The sequence below is a fragment of the Cricetulus griseus genome, chromosome 3 (genome assembly GCF_003668045.3).
Source record: "Cricetulus griseus strain 17A/GY chromosome 3, alternate assembly CriGri-PICRH-1.0, whole genome shotgun sequence".
NCBI lineage: Eukaryota > Metazoa > Chordata > Mammalia > Rodentia > Cricetidae > Cricetulus > Cricetulus griseus.
In genome coordinates, this window is record NC_048596.1 from 187351097 (window position 1) to 187373892 (window position 22796).

The 22796-nt window shown below is 47.4% G+C and overlaps 1 protein-coding gene across 1 annotated transcript in view; it reads left to right on the top strand.

Annotated features, from left to right (window-relative positions):
- St3gal2 (ST3 beta-galactoside alpha-2,3-sialyltransferase 2) overlaps positions 1-22260 on the top strand; it is a 49305-nt gene extending 27045 nt beyond the window's left edge. The window contains exons 2-7 of the mRNA XM_027406017.2: positions 6565-7911; positions 11846-12039; positions 17229-17408; positions 19457-19502; positions 19758-19877; positions 20517-22260. Coding sequence (XP_027261818.1) covers positions 7573-7911; positions 11846-12039; positions 17229-17408; positions 19457-19502; positions 19758-19877; positions 20517-20690 — 1053 coding nt within the window. The 5' untranslated portion in view covers positions 6565-7572 and the 3' untranslated portion in view covers positions 20691-22260. The remainder of the gene's footprint in view (positions 1-6564; positions 7912-11845; positions 12040-17228; positions 17409-19456; positions 19503-19757; positions 19878-20516) is intronic.
- The last annotated feature ends 536 nt before the right edge of the window (positions 22261-22796 follow it).

The window sequence follows — 22796 nt, forward strand, 5'->3', positions numbered from 1 at the left end:
CTTCTGAGCTATCTCTCCAGCCCCAAATGAGTCTGTCTTTATACTAGTACCTGATTTAAAGAAGGAAGAGGCTGGCTACGGTTGGCTTTGATCAGTCTGGCTTCATGTGTTGGGTCTTAGCTTCCTAAATCGATCAGGATACTGTAGGCAGGATAGGAAGAAAGCCACTGTCAATCGGCAACCGGCAGCATCTGCCACAGATGGCAAAACATGCAAGCAAACGTCCAGAGACAGACAGACAGACATTGAGGGAGAAAGAGAATGAGAATGTGTGTGGAAGCTAGAGGAAAACCCCAGGGGGTGTTTTTCAGGGGCCATCTCCTTTGTCTCAGGTATCCATCTTCCCTAGCACTGGGGAATTAGAAGTGTTTGCCACTGCACCAGGGTTTTTATTAATGTGGTTTCTGGAACTCAAGCTCAGGTCCCCATCCTTGCACACGAAGACTTTACTGACTGAGTAACCTTCTTAGCTTCCAAATTGGATTTTTAATTGGAAAAAAAAAATCTAAACTTGTTAAGTGCATTTGTCAAAGAGGAATGAAGTAGAGTAAGGTAGAGAATTGAATTGCCAGGTCACACCAAGTTTCCATCATTTTCAAGAAAATAGCACCATTGAAGAGCTGGGTTACATCAGGAAAAAGTAGGTATGCTAATAATTTAAAAAGAGGAATCCAGCGGGGCGTTAGTGGCACATGCCTTTAATCCCAGCACTCGGGAGGCAGAGGCAGAGGCAGGTGGATCTCTGTGAGTTCGAGGCCAGCCTAGTCTACAGAGCCAGGATAAGCTCCAAAGCTACACAGAGAAACCATGTCTCGAAAAACAAACAAACAAAAAAACAAAAAAACCAAACAAACAAAAAAAGAGGAATCCAACTTTTAAATCAGGAGAGGAAAAGGTGGCATAGGTGGGAGGGATAATATGTCAGTTCACTGAAAATTAAGAAAAAAAATAAACAAAAATAGAGAAAACACAAAGTAAGATAAAAAACATTTGAATAAATATATAAGTAAAATGGACAATGGGAGAAAAAACGAGGAAACCACCCAGTTGTGGTGGTTCATACCTGTAACCCCAGCATTTGGGAGGAGAGGTAGAAAGAGTACTGCATGTTTGAGACCAGCCCAGGCTACATAACAAGACCCTGCCTCATAAAATGAAAAGAAGGGGCTGAGAGGTGGCTTAGCTGTTAACAGCACTTGCTGATTTTCCAGAGGACCTGAGTTTGGTTCCCAGAAACCACATCTGGTAACTTACAACATCTGTAACCCCAGGTCCAAAGGTCTGACACTTTTTCCTGGCTCCCTGGGCACCTGCTTGCATGTGTACATAGCCACACACATACAAATAAATAATAAAAATCCTTTTCAAAATGAAAAAAAAATACAGTGAGATATGGTGGCAAGAAGGTTAAGGGCAGCCAGACAGTGGGGGTGCATTCCTTTAATCCTAGGCAGAGGCAGGCGGATCTCTTGAGTTTGAGGCCAGCCTAGTCTACAGAGCAAGTTCTAGGACAGCCAGGGCTACACAGAGAAACCTTGTCTTGAAAACACCCCCCACAAAGAAAGAGTAAAAACAATAACAAGATGCCCTCTTCTGACTGGGGACATGATGGCTCAGTAATTAAGAACACTTATTGCTCTTGCAGAAGATCTTGGTTCAGTTCCCAGCACCTAACTGGCACTCATAACTGTCTGTAACTCCTGTTTCAGGGGATCTGATGCTCTCTCCTGGCCTCCACAGACACCAGGCAATACATGCAGGCAAAACACTCATATAAATAAACAACCAACAATAGTAGGTCCTGGCAAGATGGATCAGCAGGTAAAAGTGTTTTCTGCCAAGCCTCAATCACCTGAATTTCATCTGTAGGAACTACACAGTGGAAGAAGAAATCCAACTCTTTGCAAGTTGCTCTCTGACCTTCACACTTGTACTGTGACCCACAGTGTAATTTAGGACAAAAATAAAACATGGGTCAGCCAGAAGAGAGCATCAGATCGTCTAGAACTGGAGTTACAGATAGCTGTGAGCCACAAAGTAGATGCGGGGAATAGGACTCAGGTTCTTTGGAAGAGCAGCCAAGTGCTCTGAATTGCTGAGCCATCTCTCCAGTCCCAAGACAAAACCTTTTAAGGACCTCTTAAGTGGAGCCCAGAGAAAACTTTGTAGAGTTGTTTCTTTCCATCTTTTCAGGGTTATAGGGATCACTTTTACCATAGAGCACTGAGCCATCTTGAGGGGCCTCTGGTCTCTTACTCAAGATAATGACTGAGCCTCTAGGGCACCACCTTTGGTCAAGTTTGGCTGTTACCTCCATGAAGGCAGGAGTTGGCTGCTATAGTGTGTTGGCAGGAACCAATAGAAAAGAGAACTTTCTCCTGGATCTTAGATGGTCATTTGAAGCCCATGGCATAGACTCCTTGGAGAAGCTGAGGTTTCCTAGGAGGAAAGACAGAGAGGAGATGAGTTTCTAGCAATCAAAATGTTTATTTTTTTAGATAAGTTCTTGCTATGTAGCCCTGGCAGGCCAGGACTTGCTATTGTAGATCATAGTGGCCTCGAACTCACAGAGATCCACTTGTCTCAGCTTCCTGTGTGCTGGGATTAAAAGTGTGTGCCATCACACCTAGCTTTGTTTTTGAGGCCCTCTCTTTTTATGGTAGCCTTGAACTCATGGTTCTCCTGCCTTTGCCTTTCAAGTGCTGGGATTACGGGCATATGCCACCACACCCACACTCCCATTTCTTACATTTTATGTGGGGATAGTCATGGACTTTCTGTGAGGGATTGGGCATCATTCCTTCAGGCACTCACCCTACAAAGTCACTGCCACCTAGGGCCTCCTACCCTGTGAATGGCTCTCTTCAGATCATAGACGCTAGAAACAGGACTCTACAAAACTGAATTATTTTCCTTAGATGTTGGGCGAGGATGTGGGCAAAGGGAGACCCTGAAAGATACAATAGGTCGGTTTCCCATTTCAGCCTGTTCAGCCAAAGTCTACTTTAAGGTGTAATCTTCTTCATGAACCAGTAAGCATTTGAAGAAGCTCATTTGAGCCAGTGTTTGGGGGTCTCCCTGGAGTCAATTCAGGAACCTTAGATAAGGCATGTGAGGGAAGCTTTGGGTGTTTTGTTGTTTGAGGCATGGGCTCGTGTAACCCAAACTGGGGCTTAACCTTGCTTTCTAGTCAAGAATAACCGTGAACTTCTAATCCTCCTGGTCTACCTCATGAGTGCTTGGAACCATAGATATACACCACCATGGCTCGTGCAGTTCTGAACATGGAACCCAGGGCTTCATACATTCTAGTCAAGAACCCTACCACCCGAGCCATGTCTCCAGCCTGGTGGTGTTTTCTTTTTGTTTTTTTGTTTTTGTTTTTGTTTTTCTAGACAAGGTTTCTCTGTGGCTTTTGAGGCTGTCCTGGAACTAGCTCTTGTAGACCAGGCTGGTCTCGAACTCACAGAGATCCACCTGCCTCTGCCTCCCGAGTGCTGGGATTAAAGGCGTGCGCCACCACTGCCCAGCTTGTTTTTTTTTTTTGATTTTTTAAATTTATTATGTATACAGTTATCTGCATGCATGCTTGCACACCAGAAAAGGGCACCAGATCTCATTACAGATGGTTGTGGGCCACCAAGTGGTTGCTGGGAATTGAACTCAGGACCTCTGGAAGAGCAGTCAGTGCTCTTAACCTCTGAGCCATCTCTCCAGCCCCCTTCTTTTTTGTTCTTATTTTTCCCAGGCTACCTTCAAACTTGCTATGCAGCGGAAGGTGGTTTGTCTTTAGTCACTGTTCTGTTGCTGTGAACAGATATGACCAAGGGAACTCTTATAAAAGAAAGCGTTTAATTGGGGACTCACTTAGAGTCTCAGAGGTTTAGCCCATTATCAGCATGGCTGGGAGCATGACAGTATGCATGGCACTGGAGTAGTAGCTGAGAGCTACATCCTGATCCACAGACCGAGGGAGAGACACTGGGCTTGATTTGGGCTTTTGAAACCTCAAAGCTTGCCCCCATTGACAGACTTCCTCCAATAAGACCACACCTCCTAACCCTTCTAATCCTTTCAAATAGTACCATTCCCTGGTGACTAAGCATTTGAATATATGAGCGTATGCCAGCCATTATTTAAGGTACCATAATGATTTTAAACTCAAAAAAATTTCCTGCCTTTATGTCCCAAGAGCTGGGATTATAGGCATGTACCTTCATGCCTAGCTTGAAGCTTCAAAAAATTACATTTAATTATTTGTGTGTGTATGTGGACATCAGAGGACAACTTAAGGCAGTTGGCTCTTTCCCTTCTACTATGTGTGTCCCAGGTATTGAAGTCAGGTCAGCAGGCAAGGAAGAAAGTGCTTTTACCTTCTGAGCTATCTCAGCACCTCTGTCCTTCCCTTTCTCCCATGAGCCTTTGCATCTGCCCTGGCTCACAGGCTTCTTTCAGCACTCTGGCTCTTCTCAGGTTTTGGAGTCAGACCAGGTCTCAGAACTCTCTGCCGCTCATCGGGTCATGGCCTTCAGCAAGTACTTTCACATCTGTAAGCATCATTTTCCCCATCTACAGTAACATCTTCCCTGTTGTATTGTGCTAATAACCAGTCCTTGGTGGCTCTGGGGTTTAGCTTTACTGAAGCAATTTGAGTCGTTACAAACTGAGGGAGCTGGGGATTTTTTTTTTAAAGATTTATTTATTTTTATTTTCTGTGTATGGGGATTTTGTCCACATGTATGTCTGTGCATCTTGTGTATGACTGGTGCCCAAGGAGGCCAGAAGAGGGCAATGGATCCTCTAGAAAAGGAGTTACAGATGATCGTGAGCTGCTGCCCTGTGGCTGGTCGGAACTGGACTGGGTTTCTGGAAAAGCAGACAGTATTATTAACCACTGAGCCGTCTCTCTAGAATCCCCCCCCCCCTTTAAACTGCTCTTTGCGTGTGTGATGGGGGTGGGGGCACATGTCACTCACATGAGATCAGAAGAAAACTTTGTAGAGACCATTCTTCTTGAAGTGAGTTCCAGGGACTGAACGAAGGCCGTCAGACTTGTGCAAACTCTTCTACTGAACCATCTTGTTTCCTCCGATTCACTACTAAACAACCCTCAGCCAGCTCCTTATCTTCCTGCTCCTTTCTTCTGGGGCTGCAGGCTGCTGTTCTAGCTGGCATCTTTTTTTAAACACAGATCCTCAGACAGCCTGCAGCTAGCAGCAGCCAGAGAACCCTAGAATGTCTGGCTGGAGCTTTCAATAAGGAAAAGTGAATGAGAGACCCAGGATCATGTCACAACTTACTCTGGCTGGCAATTTGAAGAGAAGGTTTAAGGGGTTCCCTTAGTGTGGATTCAAGCCCCTTTCCTTCAGGCCAGTACTCAAACAGCTCTGTAAATGGCCTCCTCTCCCTATTGTCTGCTAGGCAGTGTGGAGCCTTGGGCTGTTGGACTCTTGGAGCTCATTTTGTCCATAATACACAGATGAAGGAAACTCCCCATGGGGTTAGTTGGTGGTGGTTCTGAAGCCAGAAACCCCATCTCCTGACATGCTTTCCGTGAGCAGCAGAGCAGGAAGGATCGGTCATGGTTCAATGGACCAATCAGAAATGTTGCCTGTACAATCCACACCTGAGAGATCACGGACAAGTCCCTGCCAGCTTCCCACGCACACTAGAAGTTTTCTGAGAGCATTATGTGGGGGATGCCATTATTCCCAGACCTTGTCATCTTCTCTGGGCCAATTTCTCCTCAGTTTTGCCTGAAAGTAACTACACAAAGCTGGACAAGGCTTTCCAAACTGAGCGTGTCAGCCCTTGCCATCAGACCCTGGGGAAATTAGCATACTCCTTGTTTATTCTCAGGCTAATTAATGAAGGTGCTGCACTAACTCAGTTCTTCCAGGCTGGGGGTTAGGCAAAGTGATGCTGTCTATGGATGGTTCCAGGAGAGAACCCTTTCTTTCGTCTACCTTTTTGTTAAGGAGTATCTATCTCCTTTCCTGCCGGCCTTGACCCCTCTGAGATCATGGGTGGGGCCTGTGTATGTGTGTGTGTGTGAGAGAGAGACAGACAGACAGAGACAGACAGAGAGGGTGAGTGGATGGGCAAGCAAATGAGTGTGTATGTGTGTGTCTGTGCCTTTGTGTGTGTGAGAGAGAGACAGAGAGAGGGGGTGTGTGTGTGTCTTTGTGTGTGAGAGAGACAGAAAGGGGCTATGTGTGTATGTCTGTGTGTGTGTGTGTGTGTGTGTGTGTGTGTGTGTGTGTTTGTGTCTGTGTGTGTGTGTGTGTTTGTGTCTGTGTCTTTGTGTGTGTGTGTGTGTGTGTGAGAGAGAGAAAGAGAGACAGACAGACAGACAGACAGACACAGAGAGGGTGAATGTGAGTGTGTGGGCAAGCTTGTGTGTGTGTGGGGTGAGTATATGTGTATGTGTGAGAGACAGAGACTCTGTGTGTGTGTGTGTGTGTGTGTGTGTATCTGTGTGTGCGCACGCGCGCATACGCGCACGTGCACGCATGTGTGTTCCTGCTGTCTTATCTGCATATTCTTTTCCTCTCTGAATTTCAGGGTCATGCTGTGGCAACCTGGCACCTAACAGGTGAGGAAGAGCCTGACGGGATTACTGCTGGCAGGAGCCAAGGGCAGGACAGCCTCACCCCAGAAGCAGGGGTGGGCAGGACAGCTGCCCTGCCGAGGTTGGCAGTTCCAGGGAGCCTGGTGAGGAGCTCATTCAAGCTCTGCTGACCCACATGGCTTAGACGCAGCACCTTGCTGAGCAGCAGCTGTTCCCAGCTCCAGAGGACCCCACAGCAGGAGTAGGTGCTTTGTGATCCGCTGTGCAGCTGCAGCTGGGGCTGCAATCACCAGGCAAGAGGACCAGCCCCGCTGATGGGAAGCAGCAGGACAGAAGCTACAGAGAGGAAGGCCTTGGTTTTTGCAGCAGTTTCCTGATGCCCAGAAAGATTATTGGTTTTCTTTCTGGTCTCAGGTGGGGCTCCTTTCCCCAGGCCAAGGAGTCAGGCCAGGAGAGCCCGTGAGTGTGAAGAGGACTCTTGCATGGAATGCAGGCCCCCTGAAGCCCGTGTGCTCTCTGCTGTGATCAGAGTTCCAGGACTTCCCCACTGCTGGGGAGGAGGGGCTGCCTTAGTGTCTGCTCATGAGCCACAAGGACCCCGACTGTTCCAGACTGGACCTTTTCAAGCCGCCAAAGAGGGGGGTCCCTGGAGCTGGCAGCCGGCAGTCACAAGGGACTAGAGGGCTGGGATGGACTGACCTCTGCCTTGACAGGGTGGCAGGAGAAGCAGAGCCTTTGTGGCCCAGCTAGTGACTGAGAGACCTGATGAAGCCTTAAGCAGAGGTTCCAGTGGCTCAGGGACGGGGGGGAGGGCGGGGGGCTTCTTCTGTAGACGGGCGTTCTCCTTTTTTGAGGGAGGGTGTGGCAAGGGTCCCCTGCCCCACCTCGTGCCCCTATGCCCTTTACAAGTGCTGCCAAAAGAAGCAGGCTGCACCGTGGCTGGCCCCACAGTGGGCTGGGAAAGGATTGGCCACGGTGACAGCCGCCCCGTGGCCAGCACGATGAAGTGCTCCCTGCGGGTGTGGTTCCTCTCTGTGGCCTTCCTGCTGGTGTTCATCATGTCCTTGCTCTTCACCTACTCACACCACAGCATGGCCACCTTGCCCTACCTGGACTCGGGGGCCCTGGGCGGAACACACCGGGTGAAGCTGGTGCCAGGCTATACCGGACTACAGCGCCTTGGCAAGGAGGGGCTTTCGGGGAAAAGTTGTGCCTGCAGTCGCTGCATGGGTGATGCCGGCACCTCTGACTGGTTTGATAGCCACTTTGACAGTAACATCTCACCTGTCTGGACCAGAGATAACATGAATCTCCCCCCGGATGTCCAAAGGTGGTGGATGGTAAGAACTGTGGCCCCCTCTGCTTTCCTTTTGCTGCCTCCTTTCCAGAATCAGTTCATTTTGGAGCCGCTCTGACAGCCCCCTTTTGGACTTGGGCTGTCTATCTCATGACTCTCAGCACCCTGACAGAGTGGGAAGCCCATCCGGTCTGAGCTGTATACTTGGATCACAGCTTGCTGGCAGCACAGTGAGCTTTGATCTGGGAGGAGCGAGAACTACTATTTGTGGTGCTTATAGGAGTCCAGTGTACACCCCAAAAATGCTGTTGGCCTACGTAGGCAGCACAAATGGCAACAGCGGTCCGAGGGGGAAAGTGAGTGAGGGCCACAGCTGCAGCAAGAGGCTCCTGCTACTCCCTCCTCCAATGTCTTCTTTTCCCACAATTATTGTTGTTTGTGGTGTGTGTGTGTGTGTGTGTGTGTACATGCATGTGTACATGTATGATGTGGCGATTGACGTATAGGTGCCAGAGTGCACATGTGGAGGTCAGAGGGCAACTTTGTGGAGTTGGTGCTTTCTTCTATCTTTACATGGGTCCCAGGGATTGAACTCAGATTGCCAGGTGTGCAGTGAGCTCCATTCCTCACTCAGTCATTTTGCCTGCCTTCCTCTAGCCTCTCATTAGACACTGGAAGCCCGGTTTTGTGTGCACAGTGTACATGCTTTTGACAATTTAAAAAAATTTTAGATATGTGAATGGATGTTCTGTGTGCATGTATTTCTGTGTACCACTTGTGTACCTGGTGCCCTCAGAGGCCAGAAGAAGGCTTTGGATCCCCTGGAACTGGAGTTACAGATATTTGTGAGCCACCATATGGGTTCTGCAAATTGAACCTGGGTTCCCCGGAAGAGCAGCCAGTGCTCTTAACCGCTGAGCCGTCTCTCCAGCCCCTATATGTGCTGTGCATGTTTTTTGTTTTGTTTTTCGAGACAAGGTTTCTCTGTATTGTTTTGGATGTTTTCCTGGCACTCACTCTGGAGACCAGGCTGGCCTCGAACTCACAGAGCTCCGCCTGCCTCTGCCTCCCGAGTGCTGGGATTAAAGGCGTGTGCCACCAATGCCTGGCTGCTGTGCATGTTTTATGTGTGTGTAAGCATGTAGTATTATGCTTGTGGAAGCCAGAGGTTGTGACGACCTTATTTTTGTTGTTCATTTTTGAGGCAGGTGTCATTGTGTAACTCTGGCTGTTCTGAAATTCACTATGTAGACCAGACTGGCCTTGAACTCACAAGAGATCTGACTGCCTCTGTCTCCAGAGTGCTGGGATTAAATAAAGCACACGGGCCCAATCTGGCTTTTACATAGGTGCTGGAATCTGAACTCAGGCTTTTATTGTTTGCACAACAGGCACTTTTTACTAAGCTATCTCCCTAGCCCAGAAGTATGAATTTTATTTTGTTTTTGTTTTTTAGACAGGGTTTCTCTGTGTAGCTCTGGCTTTCCTGAAACTCACGCTGTAGACTAGGATGGCCTAGAACCCACAGAGATCCACCTGCCTCTGCCTCCCGAGTGCTGGAATTAAAGGTATGCATCACCACCGCCCAGCCAGAAATATGGATTTTAAGACTGAATATCCTGCCGGGCGTTGGTGGCGCACACCTTTAATCCCAGCACTAGGGAGGCAGAGGCAGGTGGATCTCTGTGAGTTTGAGACCAGCCTGGTCTACAAGAGCTAGTTCCAGGGCAGCCTCCAAAGCCACAGAGAAACCCTGTCTTGAAAAACAAACAGACAAAACAAAAGACTGAATATCCTATTACTAAATGTTGACTCAGAGTAATTATAAACACTTCAAGAGTCATTTTTGGTTCCTTACAGTTGCTGGAGAAGACTGTTTGGGGCTGGGAGAGAGCATTGTAACCCTCTAATGCTAAGGGAGGTGGAAGCTGAGGAGCCTCAGAAGAGCCTATAACAGGCCCATTCCTATTTTCCTAGGTCCCAAGACCTTTATATCCTCCACCTGCCCCCATCATCTCTGGAGCCTCTCTTCCCAGGCTCTACAGGGCCATCTGGCTACCTCCTGAGCCAAGAATGGGGCCTGTAGGCTGCCTGCTTTCCCTGGCATGGGCAATCTGTTCCTGGTCCCTGTTCCTCTAGCCAGAATGGAAGCAAGATGACTCTCCTCCTTTTTCAGGGATATGAGGTTATATGGCCACATTTATCAAGACAGCTGCCCAGAACCTGTTTAACGGCCCAGGCTGTTAGATTCCTCCAAGACTAGTATCTGTGGAGCAGGAGCTCCATCAGCCCTTTTTATGCTGTTGTTGTTATTTTGTCTTATTTGAGAAAGGCTTAGGGTTTCTCTGTAGCTTTGGAGCCTGTCCTGGAATTTGCTCTGTAGACCAGGCTGGTGTAGACCAGGCTGGCCTCAAACTCACAGAGATCCACCTGCCTCTGCCTCTCAAGTGTTGGGATTAAAGGCAAGTGCCACCACCACCCGGCTTCCATCACCCCTTCTTGTAGCAGAGTCCTGCCTGTCACTCACAACTACAATCTTTGTTGTATGAGGAAAATCAAGGTTCAGAAAGTGTCCAGTGTCTCATAGTCTGCCATCGTAGTCTCAGGGGTGGCCTCGTAGAGCCAGACCAGGACTCTGAGCAGGGGTGGATTCCCAGAGGACGAGACAGGTCTCCAGTCATAGGGATGGAACTCAGAGGCTGTTTAGACACTATGTTTCTCAACCCACACTTCTTCCTGTTCCCTCTCTGGCCATAAAGTTGAGAATTCTTGTCTCAGAGCTAGGCTTCTGCTCCAGAAAAGTCTTTGGTTCCCTGAGCAGCTCCTGTTTGTTTGCCCACAAACCCATGGGACTACACCTCAGTCTACAGCAGTGTAGACCAGGCTCACAGAGATCCCCCTGCCTCTGCCTCCCGAGTACTGGGACTAAAGGTGTGCACCACCACTGCCTGGCTGGTTGACTGGATTTTTAAAAACTACCTCCCTCTGTCCCTTTCTTCCCCCTATCTCCCCTCCTCTCTCTGTATGTGTGTATGTGCATGTCACATCACATGTATGGAGATCAGAGTCAATTTTCTCCAGCTGTGTTGGTCCTAAGACTTGAGTAGTGGTCACCAGTCTTGCAGCAAGTGCCTTCACTTCCTGAGACGTCACTGACTCATGGATTTCCTTTTTTTTTTTTTTTTTTTTTTTTTTTTTGGTAGGTATATGATCTTTTGTTTGCTGTATGCCCCATTTCCTTTGCTCCTGTGTGTCATTTGCCCCACTGAGCACTGAACTGTGGCAGGGTATGGTGGTATACATCTATAATCCTAGCACTCAGGAATTTGAGGCAGGAGGATCACTGTTTGGTCAGAGCCAGCCCGTGTTACAAAGCAAGGTCAAAACCAGCCTGGACTATGTACTGTCTCTAACAAAATACAATGCTTAGGAGGTGGAGACGGGAGGATCAGGAGTTCAAAGCTCACCTCAGCTACATGGAGTCTTTGTTGATCATAAGCAGTTTGGGTGCCAGCCCTTGATAAGGGGCAGAGGGAGCCACTTTGTTCCAACCTCCTGGCTTTGGAGGAACTTACCTACTGTTTTTCTTTTTTTAAATGAACTCCCTGTGCTTCCTAGAGGGTTCAGAGTGGCTACAGACATGTCCCACAGGTGCCCCCAGGACACAGATTGGAAAAGATTCCCTCAAGGACATTACACTGCTTTATGACCCAGGCCTACAAGCCCCTCCAAAATGCCTCAAATAGCACTTTGACACCCCACCCCCCCACCCCAAGTCTCTTGAGAGCATTGGAGGAGCAGCCCGTGACTGGCAGGGTACTGAGTATTGGTCTCTCAATAGTGAGACTGACTGGGAATCAAAACTTTGCTGCCATTGAGAGAGGAGACGTCCCTCGGTGCCTGGGGAGGGAGGTCTGCTACAGGGGAGGTTTGAAGGGGTGAATCTCTCTATCCTCACAGCCGTCTCCCTTGCCCAGATGCTGCAACCCCAATTCAAGTCACACAACACCAATGAGGTGCTGGAGAAGCTGTTTCAGATCGTGCCTGGCGAGAACCCCTACCGCTTCCGGGATCCCCAACAGTGCCGGCGCTGTGCTGTGGTGGGAAACTCAGGCAACCTTCGGGGCTCTGGCTATGGGCAAGATGTGGACGGCCATAACTTTATCATGAGGTGAGCTCTCAGGAAACCAGGCAGGGAATGGGGAACACAACCCATGAAGCGTCCTTGGGGTGCCAGAGGACAGCTTACAGGAATCCCTCCACCTCCTGGGTCCCACGGATTAAACTCAGGTTTTCAGCCTTGGTGCCAAGTTCTTTTACCCACTGAGTCATCTTGCCAGTCTTCTTTGGCCTTTTCTGATAAGGTACAAGTGCGGGTGCCCGGTGTGCTAAGGGATACCAGCTCCCAGAAGCTTCAGTTTATAGGCTTGGTCTCTCCCTAGTTTTTCCAGGCTGGGCGTGGACGAAGTGTTCAAAATATAAATTTTGGGGGCTGTAGAGGTGGCTCAGGAAGCGCACTTGCTGTCCTTGCAGAGGACCAGAGTCTGGGTCCCAGCACTTCTGTGGCAGCTCAGAGTCATCTGTGACTCTGGTGTCAGGGGACCCAATACTGTATGGGCGTGACACTTAACTGTTACATATTCGCCCATGCAGTTGCAACACTGAGAATAAAAATAAATATTTTTTAAAACCCACAAAATATAAATTTGGGAGGCTAGACATGTATAGCCCAGTTGCCTGGCACACACAGAACGGTAGGGTTAGTCTTGAGCACTACACAAACCAAGCTCAGTGGCATACTCCTACTTCTCTTTGGTGTTAGAAGAACCTTGTAAAAGTTACTGGGACTGGAGACATGACTTGGTGGTTGAGAATACATACTGCTCTCACAAAGGACCCAAATTCATTTCCTGGTACCCATGTCACATGACTCACAACTGCCAGTGACTCAACACCAGGGTATCTGACACCTCTGGCTTCTATGGGCACCTGTAGTCACATGCACACACCTACAGCCATGTGTGTATGTATGTGTGTGTGCGTGTATGTGTGTGTGTGTGTGTGTGTGTGTGTGTGTGTATATACATATATATATGTGTGTGTGTGTGTATGTATACATATATATGTATGTGTGTGTATATATACATATATATGTATATATATGTATATATATCACATGTAATTTAAAATTATAATAAATATTTTTAAAAGAAAAATATTACTAGCAGGAGGTATTCTTGTTACTGCCCCTTTTACTGTCCTTGCAGTACACTAAATCAACTTATCTTTAAGAAAGGGGGAGGTGGGCATGGTAGCACACATTTATGAATCTCAGCTTTCTGGAGGCTGAGTCAAGGCCAGACATAACTGCTGTAGTAAATTCCTGGCTTAAAAACATCTCAAAGCCAGGCACAGGAGCCCATGCCTTTAATCCAAATACTTGGAGGGCAGAAACAGGTGAATCTCTGAGTTTGGAACAGCCATGGCTACATAGTGAGACTCTGTCTTAGAAAAAAAAAAAATCCAAAACCTCATGCTGGGGATATTGTCCAGTTGGTAGAGTCTAGGATGTACAAAGGCTCTGGGTTTAAGCCTCAGCAATGTGTAAGCTAGGCATGGCAGCACACACCTACCTATATAGAGGTAGGAAGATAAAGAAGTTCAAGCTTGCTGGGTGTTGGTGGTACATGCCTTTAATCCAAGCACCCGGGAGGCAGAGGCAGGTGGATCTCTGTGAGTTCGAGGCCAGCCTGGTCTCCAGAGCAAGTGCCACGATAGGCTCCAGAGAAACCGCCTGGGGGGGGCAGTTCAAGCTCATCTTTGGTTACCTAGTAAGTTCAAAGCCAACCTGAGATGTGTGAACCCCTCCCTGACTGTGTCTCAGAAACAAGTAAACAGGGTTAGGGAGATAGTTCAGGTTGTACAGAGCTTGTTATGCAAGCACCAGAACCAGAGTTCAGGTACATACACACCCATGTAGAAGCTGGGTATTGCTGCATGCTCCTGTATCCCAGTGCTGGTGTGTTGGAATTGATAGACCCTGGGGAACTTGCTGCTCAGTCAGTCTAGCTAAAATGGTAAGCTCAAGTTTCAAGAAGAAACCCTGTCTAAAAAAAATGAGGTGGGTATTGGGGAGACTGCTCAGTAGATAAAGGCACTTGTTGAGCAGCCCTGACAACCTGGATTTGGATTCTCAGAGCCCATATAAAAACCAGACACTATACCTTAGGCTTCTTTAATCCCAGTGCTTCCCTAAAGGGAGCTGAGGGGCAGAGACACTCTCCAGAGCCTTTAGCACCCATTGTCCCTGCCGACACAATGGGAAGGAGACCTTGTCTCGGGTGAGAACTGTCACCCAGACTCTGTTCTCTGACCTCCACACGTGTACCATGACATGTGGGCAGGCACACGCAAACAAATCAAGCAGAAAGCCAGAGAGGAAGACTCCCATTGTCAGCTCCTAGCCTCTACGTGCACAGGTGAGTGCACACACACGTGAATGAATGAATAAATAAAATGCTGAAATGCCAGGTTTCTCCTAAGCATCTCCTAGGATGAGCATTGCAGAAAGACCAGATTTCCCAGGAGGCAGAAGGCCTTTGTCTTAGAAACTGTTGCTGTCTCCATAGCAACACCAACACAGCAATATGTCTCTGAGGCTTTCCATATATATATATATATATATATATATATATATTTTTTTTTGCAAGATCTTCCTCATGATGGATAGGGAGATAGGAGAATACTGAATTCCACCCAGAACGCCAGAGCCACTTGGGTTATCTTCATCCTCCACTTGCTGATGCTTTAAAGGGAGGGAAGCTGGAAGCAGGCAGAAGAAATCTCTACTGAGAGAAGGTGGCTCATATTAGGAATTGAGGCTTCCATTGCTTCCTTTCTCCAAGGCCACTCTCAGATGCCTGAGTACCTGCTTCTCTGAGCAACCCTATCAGTAGGTTCCCATGATTGGGAAGCCCCTGGGGTCAAAGCCTGCAGATCCAAAAGCAGTGGCTACTTAGGACATGGGTGTCCTAGCTGCAGACATATCTACAGATTCTCTTTCACGTGAGGCAAGGTCAGATGTGGTCTCTGGAGTGGGCCCTAGAACTGCTTTGTAGAAAGGGTGACCCTGATGGTAGTTGGCTGTCTGGGGTCTATATAAAGAGCCAGATGGCAGCAGAGGTGGCTGCTTACAGGCTTCTCTTGGTTTGGAACCAACAAGGGAAGCCTTCCACCCCAGAATGAGGGAGAGCATTACAGTGAAATATAGCTCTAACTTTTTCTCTGTTTCCTCATCTCCAGCCATCTCCTGTAAATTCTTTTAATCTCAGTTGATAACCCCAACTGGAATTGAGCTTATCTTGTCGCCTCTAACCCTTGTCTGGTGATATAGGCATGCTGTAAGCATAGATAAGATGAGAAAGCCAGATACTATGTGCTCTAAGTAAAGTGTAATCTACCCTGCCCCATGTCTTTTTGGCTGCTGAAGGCAGCTAGGAACAGAGAGGTTTCTGGAATGCATGGCTCCACGTCCCAGAGATCCATGTCATCCTCTGGCCCCTTTCCAGGGCATGACTTTATCTAGAATGAATCAGCCTCCAAAAGAATGCCACGTTTCTTCTCATTCCTGTGGAGGCTATGAAACATCATCTTGAACTTTATTTTGCAACTTCATTCCCAGTCCCTTGCTGACTGGGGCCTGGAATGGGTGGAAGACAAGTGAAAGAAACGTAGGGGTGAGAAGTAGATGATCTCACTGCTAGGTTTAAGAGAGCCTTCTTGAGACCTCTGGCTACAGTGAAGAAAGCAGGCAGTAGGCCTTTAGAAGCCAGCCTGGGGCAACCATAGTCTACCCCTATCACACAAAATAATAATGAGTTTCATTATGATATTTTTCACGTGTATATAATTTATTTTGATCATAGTCACCTATGTCCTCCCAGTGCTCTGCTGCCTTCTCCAAATGCCCTTCTTTCTTTGCTTTTTTTCCTAATATTGGATAGTCACAGCCTTTTTATCTTCAGAGCTTTGGTCTTTTAGTCTCTGGTAAGATAAAGTTTGCATCTTAGGTCCTCACAAGTGTAAATCTGGATCCCAGCATCAGCCCAGTCTGGCATCACCAGCCAAATTCTTCTACATCCTTGCCTTTTCTATCCACAGGCAACTGGGATAATGCTTCCATACCTTCTCTGACACTTCTGCTTCTGGGAGAGGAGCAGGAGGAAAACAGTAGAGGTGCCTGTGGCAAAGGAAGCCTACACCCAGCCCAGCTCATGGTGTCAGCCACTCTGACAGGGACAGTTGTAATGGTTTCATATAGCTGGCATGAAGGCTAGGGAGGTACCTGGAGACTGTTCCTCCCTCTTAGCCATCTCTAAGGAGCAGAGCATGTGGTCACCATACTGTGTTGGTCATGATGCTACAAGGTACTCCATCCTCAGGTGACAGAAATGCCTGCATAAACGGCCGGCAGAAAACAGGACCAGTAGGCTCATGCTTTGAGCTGTTTCAACTGTGATGTAAGATGTTTACCCAAATGGGAGCCTTGCTTGGACTTAGTGGTACGCATCTATAATCCCAGCACTCGGAGGGTAGAAGCTTGAGGGTCAGGAGTTCAAGGCCAATGTTAGGTCCATAGCATATTTAATGTCAGTCTGGGCTATATGAGATCCTGTCTCAAAAAAGAACAAAGGAATCAGGGTACTTTCCACCGCTTGGATGCTTCACTGAATAGCGCTGAATTTATTGCCAGCCAGTGAAATCTACTCCACCCTGATACCTAAATGGTATTCAGTTGATGAATGTACAAAATGTACCCACCGGTCCTTTGATTAATGGAATGGTCTTATCTTTACTCAAACAACCATTGCTGAATCAAAGTTACATCATTTTATACTTAAAAAAAAAGCTTTTGAAGTTGGGCAGTGGTGGTGCACGTCTTTAATCCCAGCACTCGGGAGGCAGAGGCAGAGGCAGGCAGATCTCTGTGAGTTTGAGACCAGCCTGGTCTACAAGAGCTAGTTCCAGGACAGCCTCCAAAGCCACAGAGAAACCCTGTCTCGAAAAACAAACAATGATGATGATGATAATAATAATAATAATAATAATAATAATAATAATAATAATATTAAATTAAAAACATTTTTAAAATTTTGAGACAGGTGTCACTCTGTAGCCCAGGATGGCCTCAAATGTGTGGCAATCCTCCTGCCTCAGCTTCTTAAATGCTGGGACTATAGGCATGAGCCATCATGTCCAGCTTCCATTTTCATTTTTGGTGAGTGCTTAATTATCCTCTAAAACACATATACCACTTTCCATGGTAGTTGGCTTTTCATAACACCCTCTTTTGTTCTCCAGGATGAATCAGGCACCAACTGTGGGCTTTGAGAAGGATGTTGGCAGCCGAACAACCCACCATTTCATGTACCCCGAGAGTGCCAAGAACCTGCCTGCCAATGTCAGCTTCGTGCTGGTACCCTTCAAGGCCCTGGACCTAATGTGGATTGCCAGCGCCCTCTCTACAGGACAGATCCGATTGTGAGCATCTTTGCTGGATGAGTTCAAAATATTCTCTAATTGAATTAGTGGGAAGAGAGGGCCCAAAACAGTGGGTTAGATGAGGGCACAGCTTATTCTGTGTCTCTTCCTACTTGGTGCTACTTGGTGTACTGGTGGCAAAAAACTTGAAAACATCTGGTTTGTGTTGGTCTCTACAGGAGGCAGCTCTGGGCTGTGGAGCTCTTTTTTTCTGGTAACTGTCTCTGGGATCATAATTCTGTCACAGCTAGGAACCCTGGGCAATCCATTTCACTGAGGGGTTTGTTATTGCTGTTCTTTGAGAGGAGGTCTTGACAAGTGGATAAAACTGGCTTTAAGCTTGCTCTGAACTGAAGCAGAACTTGAATTTGTGATCCTTCTACCTCAGCTTCCCTAGTAGCTGGGATTACAGGTCTGTATCACAAGGCCTGTTACCAAAGGTTTGATGGGTTTTGTTGGTCTCTTTTTCTTTTTCTTTTTCTTTTTTCTCGAGACAGAGTTTCTCTGTGGCTTTGGAGGCTGTCCTGGAACTAGCTCTTGTAGACTAGGCTGGTCTCGGAACTCACAGAGATCCGCCTGCCTCTGCCTCCTGAGTGCTGGGACTAAAGGCGTGCACTACCTCCGCCCAACTTGTTTTTTTTTTTTAAGTGTGTATTTATTTGTTTAAGTGTATGTATGTGCACCACATGAATGCAGGAGCCCAGGGAGGTTGAAAGACAGCATCAGATCCCCCTGGAACTGGAGTTACAGGTGGTTTGGGAATGCCATGTGCATCTAAGAACTTAAGGTGGCTCCTCTGAAAAGGAGCAAACATTTTTAACCACTGAGCCATCTCTCTAGCCCCATGCTTTTTCTCTCTCTCTCTCTCTCTCTCTCTCTCTCTCTCTCTCTCTCTCTCTTGTGTGTGTGTGTGTGTGTGTGTGTGTGTGTGTGTGTGTGTTTCTTGAAGCAGAGTCTCATATAGCCAAGGCTGGTTTTGAATTAATTTTCCTGCCTCCACCTCCACAATTCTTGGGTACAGGGATATGCCACTACTGATTCTTAAAAACAAAACCAAAAATACAGATGTGTTTATTTTAGAAGGATGACTGTTTGCCTGCACACATATATATATGTGGTAACCACATGTGTGCCTTGTACCTGAGTAGGTCAGAATTGGTGTGAACATGACACCCGTGTTCAGTTCCCAAGACCCACATGGTAGAAGGAGAGAACTCATTCTTGCAAGTTGTCGTCTGACATGTATGCTGTGGTGCTCATGTATCCCAGCACACAAATAAATAAATGTAATTAAACATTAATAATATTTTGATGAATTCAGAATGCTGTAAACATGACAATTTTAGAATGTCTTTATGCTCTAAAGGTCTTTGAAATAGTAATACTCCCAATAACCCAATCATCTTATCCCAGCCCTGAATAACCATTTGGTCTACTCTGCCTCAACTTTACTTTTTTGTTTTTCAAGACAGGGTTTCTCTGTAGCTTTTGGAGGCTGTCCTGGAACTCACTCAGTAGACCAGGTTGGTCTCGAACTCACAGAGATCTGTCTGCCTCTACCTCCTGAGTGCTGGGATTTCTTGTAAAACCTAGGACTACCAGCCAAGGGGTGGCATCACCCACAATGGGCTGGGCCTTCTTACATCAGTCACTAGTTGAGAAAATGCCCTATAGCCCAATCTTATGGAGATGTTTTCTCGACTTATATCCCTCCTCTCAGATGCTTCTAGCTTGTGTCGATGAATAAAAGTTAGCCAGGACACATGATGAGTTTGAGATGGTAGCTAATCCAATTGTAGAGTTCCACAGCAGTTTGGGGGAAGAAAGCTTGAGATTAGAGGTCCAGAGGCTTGACTAAATGATCACAGTTTTATCCTGAAAGCCATGGAAGGTTTCTGATCAAGGTCCTGCAGTAATGAACATGCAATGGAAATAGATCAGTCTAGAAATTGTAAGTCTGTCACCATTTGGTCATAAGGAGCAGATGTCTTGCTGGGTCCTGGAGAGCCATCTGAAAGGGTTTTTTTGTTTTGTTTTCTGTCTTGCAGCACCTATGCTCCAGTGAAGTCCTTCCTTCGAGTGGACAAAGAAAAGGTAAGCTCCCTGCCTCCTGCTCTTTTGATGCTGGCTTACTCAAGGTGTGTCTAGTCCTGTGGCTCAGGAATTGCATAGTGTGCTTCCAAGACCGTCAAAATCTACATCTGCTATTATTCCTGACTCCAGCACTGACCACAGGAACCTAGGAAAACCCATGTATAGCACTACGGAGGAATTGTTAGAAGCTGCTCAGAGCCTGACTGGAATCTCTAGGCTTCCAAACCCTTCATGTGCCTCTTATTCTCCTCGCAGGTCCAGATTTACAACCCAGCCTTCTTCAAGTACATCCATGACAGGTGGACAGAGCATCATGGACGGTACCCTTCCACAGGAATGCTGGTGCTCTTCTTTGCACTACATGTGTGTGATGAGGTAGGTAGTTTGTGACAGTCTAGAGAAGTAACAGTGGTGTGGGTTAGGTTTTCTCATATCTGTACTATAAACAGTATATTCCAGTATATTTGCGTTTCTAAATCTTTATTACCTTTTTTACTTTACTAAAAAAAATTACTTAGTTGGGCATGGTGGCGCACACCTTTAATCTCAGCGCTCAGGAGGCAGAGGCTGGCAGATCTCTCTGAGTTTGATGCCAACCTAGTGTACAGAGTGAGTTCCAGGACAGCCAGGATAACACAGAGAAACCCTGTCTCGAAAACCTAAATAAATAATAAAATTACTTCGTTAAAAAGTTAAATTTAATACAAGAGCTAGTTCCAGGACAGCTTCCAAAGCCACAGAGAAACCCCGTCTCAAAAAACAAAGAAACAAAAAAGTTAAAATTATAGCTGTGTCATGGTGGCACTTGTAAACTCAGCTATGGAGCAGCTGAGCCAGGAGCCGTTTGAGGCCAACCTGGGCCACATAGCACCCTGTTGTAAAAGAGCAAGAAACAAATGAGAAAGACACAAGAGGCAGCAGCCCTTCTGAGTCAGTGTTCTTAGGTCTGGCTTGGGTTTACTACCACACCAAGGTCCCTGACTCCCAGTGACCCCTGTGTCACCCTCCCCACAGGTGAACGTGTATGGGTTCGGGGCTGACAGCCGAGGCAATTGGCACCACTACTGGGAGAACAACCGGTATGCGGGCGAGTTCCGGAAGACAGGCGTGCATGACGCCGACTTCGAGGCCCACATCATTGACATGCTGGCCAAGGCCAGCAAGATCGAGGTCTACCGAGGGAACTGAGCTGCCCAGGGCACATCAGGACCAGTGAAGCCTCGGTCCAGCGAGCACAGGCTGTCGCCCACCAATCAGACTCTGCACTGATCCCAGCAACCAATCAGTGCTACCGTTGGGCGGAGCTTCTCTTTCTCAGCCAATCATGCGACTCAAGGAGAACTTCCGGCGCCGCTGTCTCCACCAATCATGGCCTTGGGAGGCGGCGGGGCCTCGATCCCCCCCCCCCCCCCGCTTTGGATAAGCGTTTCTTTTCCACCTTTTAAGAGGCCAGTTCTGGTCCTGGCAGGAGCGCCTTAGACTGCTGATTTCTCGGTTAGGCCCGGATGGGTGAGTGAAGCCTGCCAAAGTGAGACCTCCAGGGCATTCTGTGGCTCCCCAGGTAGTAGGGGGTTAGATTCACCCCCCGCTGGGTGAACTTCCCTAGGGCCTCACTCAGTAACTAGTGTCAGCAAGGGGTAGGAAGCTCCACCAGGTCACTTGCAAGGTGCTTCTCTCACGTGTGCCCTCACTTCTACTGTCCCCCACCACCTTCTCAGCGTCTGACCTTTGGCCCTGGCTTTCTCTCTAGCTCTCTTGTTGATTTGGAGACAAAATGACACCGCCGGGAGGGACACTGCTGCTCACTCAGGCACACACAGCCCCTATATCTTTGGCCCTAAGGCGAGAGCAGCACAGTGGACAGCAGGCTGGAGAGGAGAGCCCAGCTGCCTGTGCATGTACCTTTTTCTTTGTCACCCCAAAGAGGAGCAGGCAGCCTCTTGCTTGGGGGTAGGATTTGCTTTGGGCTTATACTTTAGTTACCCTGAAGCTGCCAGGGATGGCTGCCCAAGTTTGCTTGACAATTCTTTGCAGGCCTTGCAGATGGCCTGGAGCTTTGCTGGGGAGGAGCAGATTGGTGGCTGCCATGCATGCCTCCTCCTGTCTGTACCTTTACCCTGCTTAACTCACCTGTTCTAACCCACTTTCCAGCCCCTAACGGGCTGGTGAGTAAAGAATTAGGGGTTACAACTGGAAGCTACTTGCATGACTCGACCCAAGTCAAGGTTGAGATTCAGTGGGTGAAAGGGCTTCAGTGATGGTCTCAGGCCACAGAAAGTACTCCCCCTTCCCTGCAGTGTCCACATAAATATATCCCATTTTTAATTAAGTTGACATTACCAAGCAGCCTCCTGGCTGGGGGACAGTCACCCAAAGAGAGAGTATTAGAGGGTTGGGGTAAAGCAGCATGTACTGGGTAGAGAAAAAGGGGCTACGCTGAGTGGGGCTACAGGAGAACCTCTCAGGGCTCTAACCATCTTGCAGTCAAGGCACCAGCGTTCTGTTCTTGCCTGTCTCATCTCTGCTCTCTCAAGAAGCTGCTGTGATGAGAAGCTGAAAAACAATGCAATTATGCCAAACAGTATTGAGAATAATTTATTTTTCCTCCCCTTCCTCCTTTTGTTTTGTTTGAACCATTAATCCCCATTCTGGAAGAGGTAGGTCCTAGCACCCAGATCTTTTCTTCTAGTTATTTAAACATTTAATTTTTTTCCTCCCCTATCTTTTTCTGAATTAAAAAAAAAAAACAAAAACAAAACAAAACCCATGGAGTCACTCATCTGTTCTGAGCTTTACTGTCTTAGGTGTATCTAAGGAGGCACTATAATGGTAAAGATGTTCGGGAGAACAAAGCAATTCTGATACCCTCTTATATGAGCTTAGTTCATGGGCTCTTGCTCTCTGAAGTTCCCCAAAGGACTATAAGTATTGCAATTTATTGCACCAGGTATGGTGGCATGTGCCTTTAATCCCAGGAGTTGGGAGGCTGAGGTAGGAAAATTAGTTAAAGACTAACCTCAGCTGTATGGCAAGTTTGAGGCCAGCCTGGGCTACAACGAGACTCTTTCTCAAAAGAAAAAAAAGAAAAAAGTGAGCAAAAATGAATTCACTATTCCCTCTTCAGATTCCTCTAAGAGTAAAAGAGTTCCTGGCTCACTTGGAAAGTCCTTTTATAAACATGAGCCACTAGAGGCTCCCATAAAGTTGACCTTCACCATGGGGAGAGCCCCTCTCTGGAGTTCTCCTTTCTTTGGCATTTTTCTGCTGACTCAATCACACTACACTGGCCCCCAT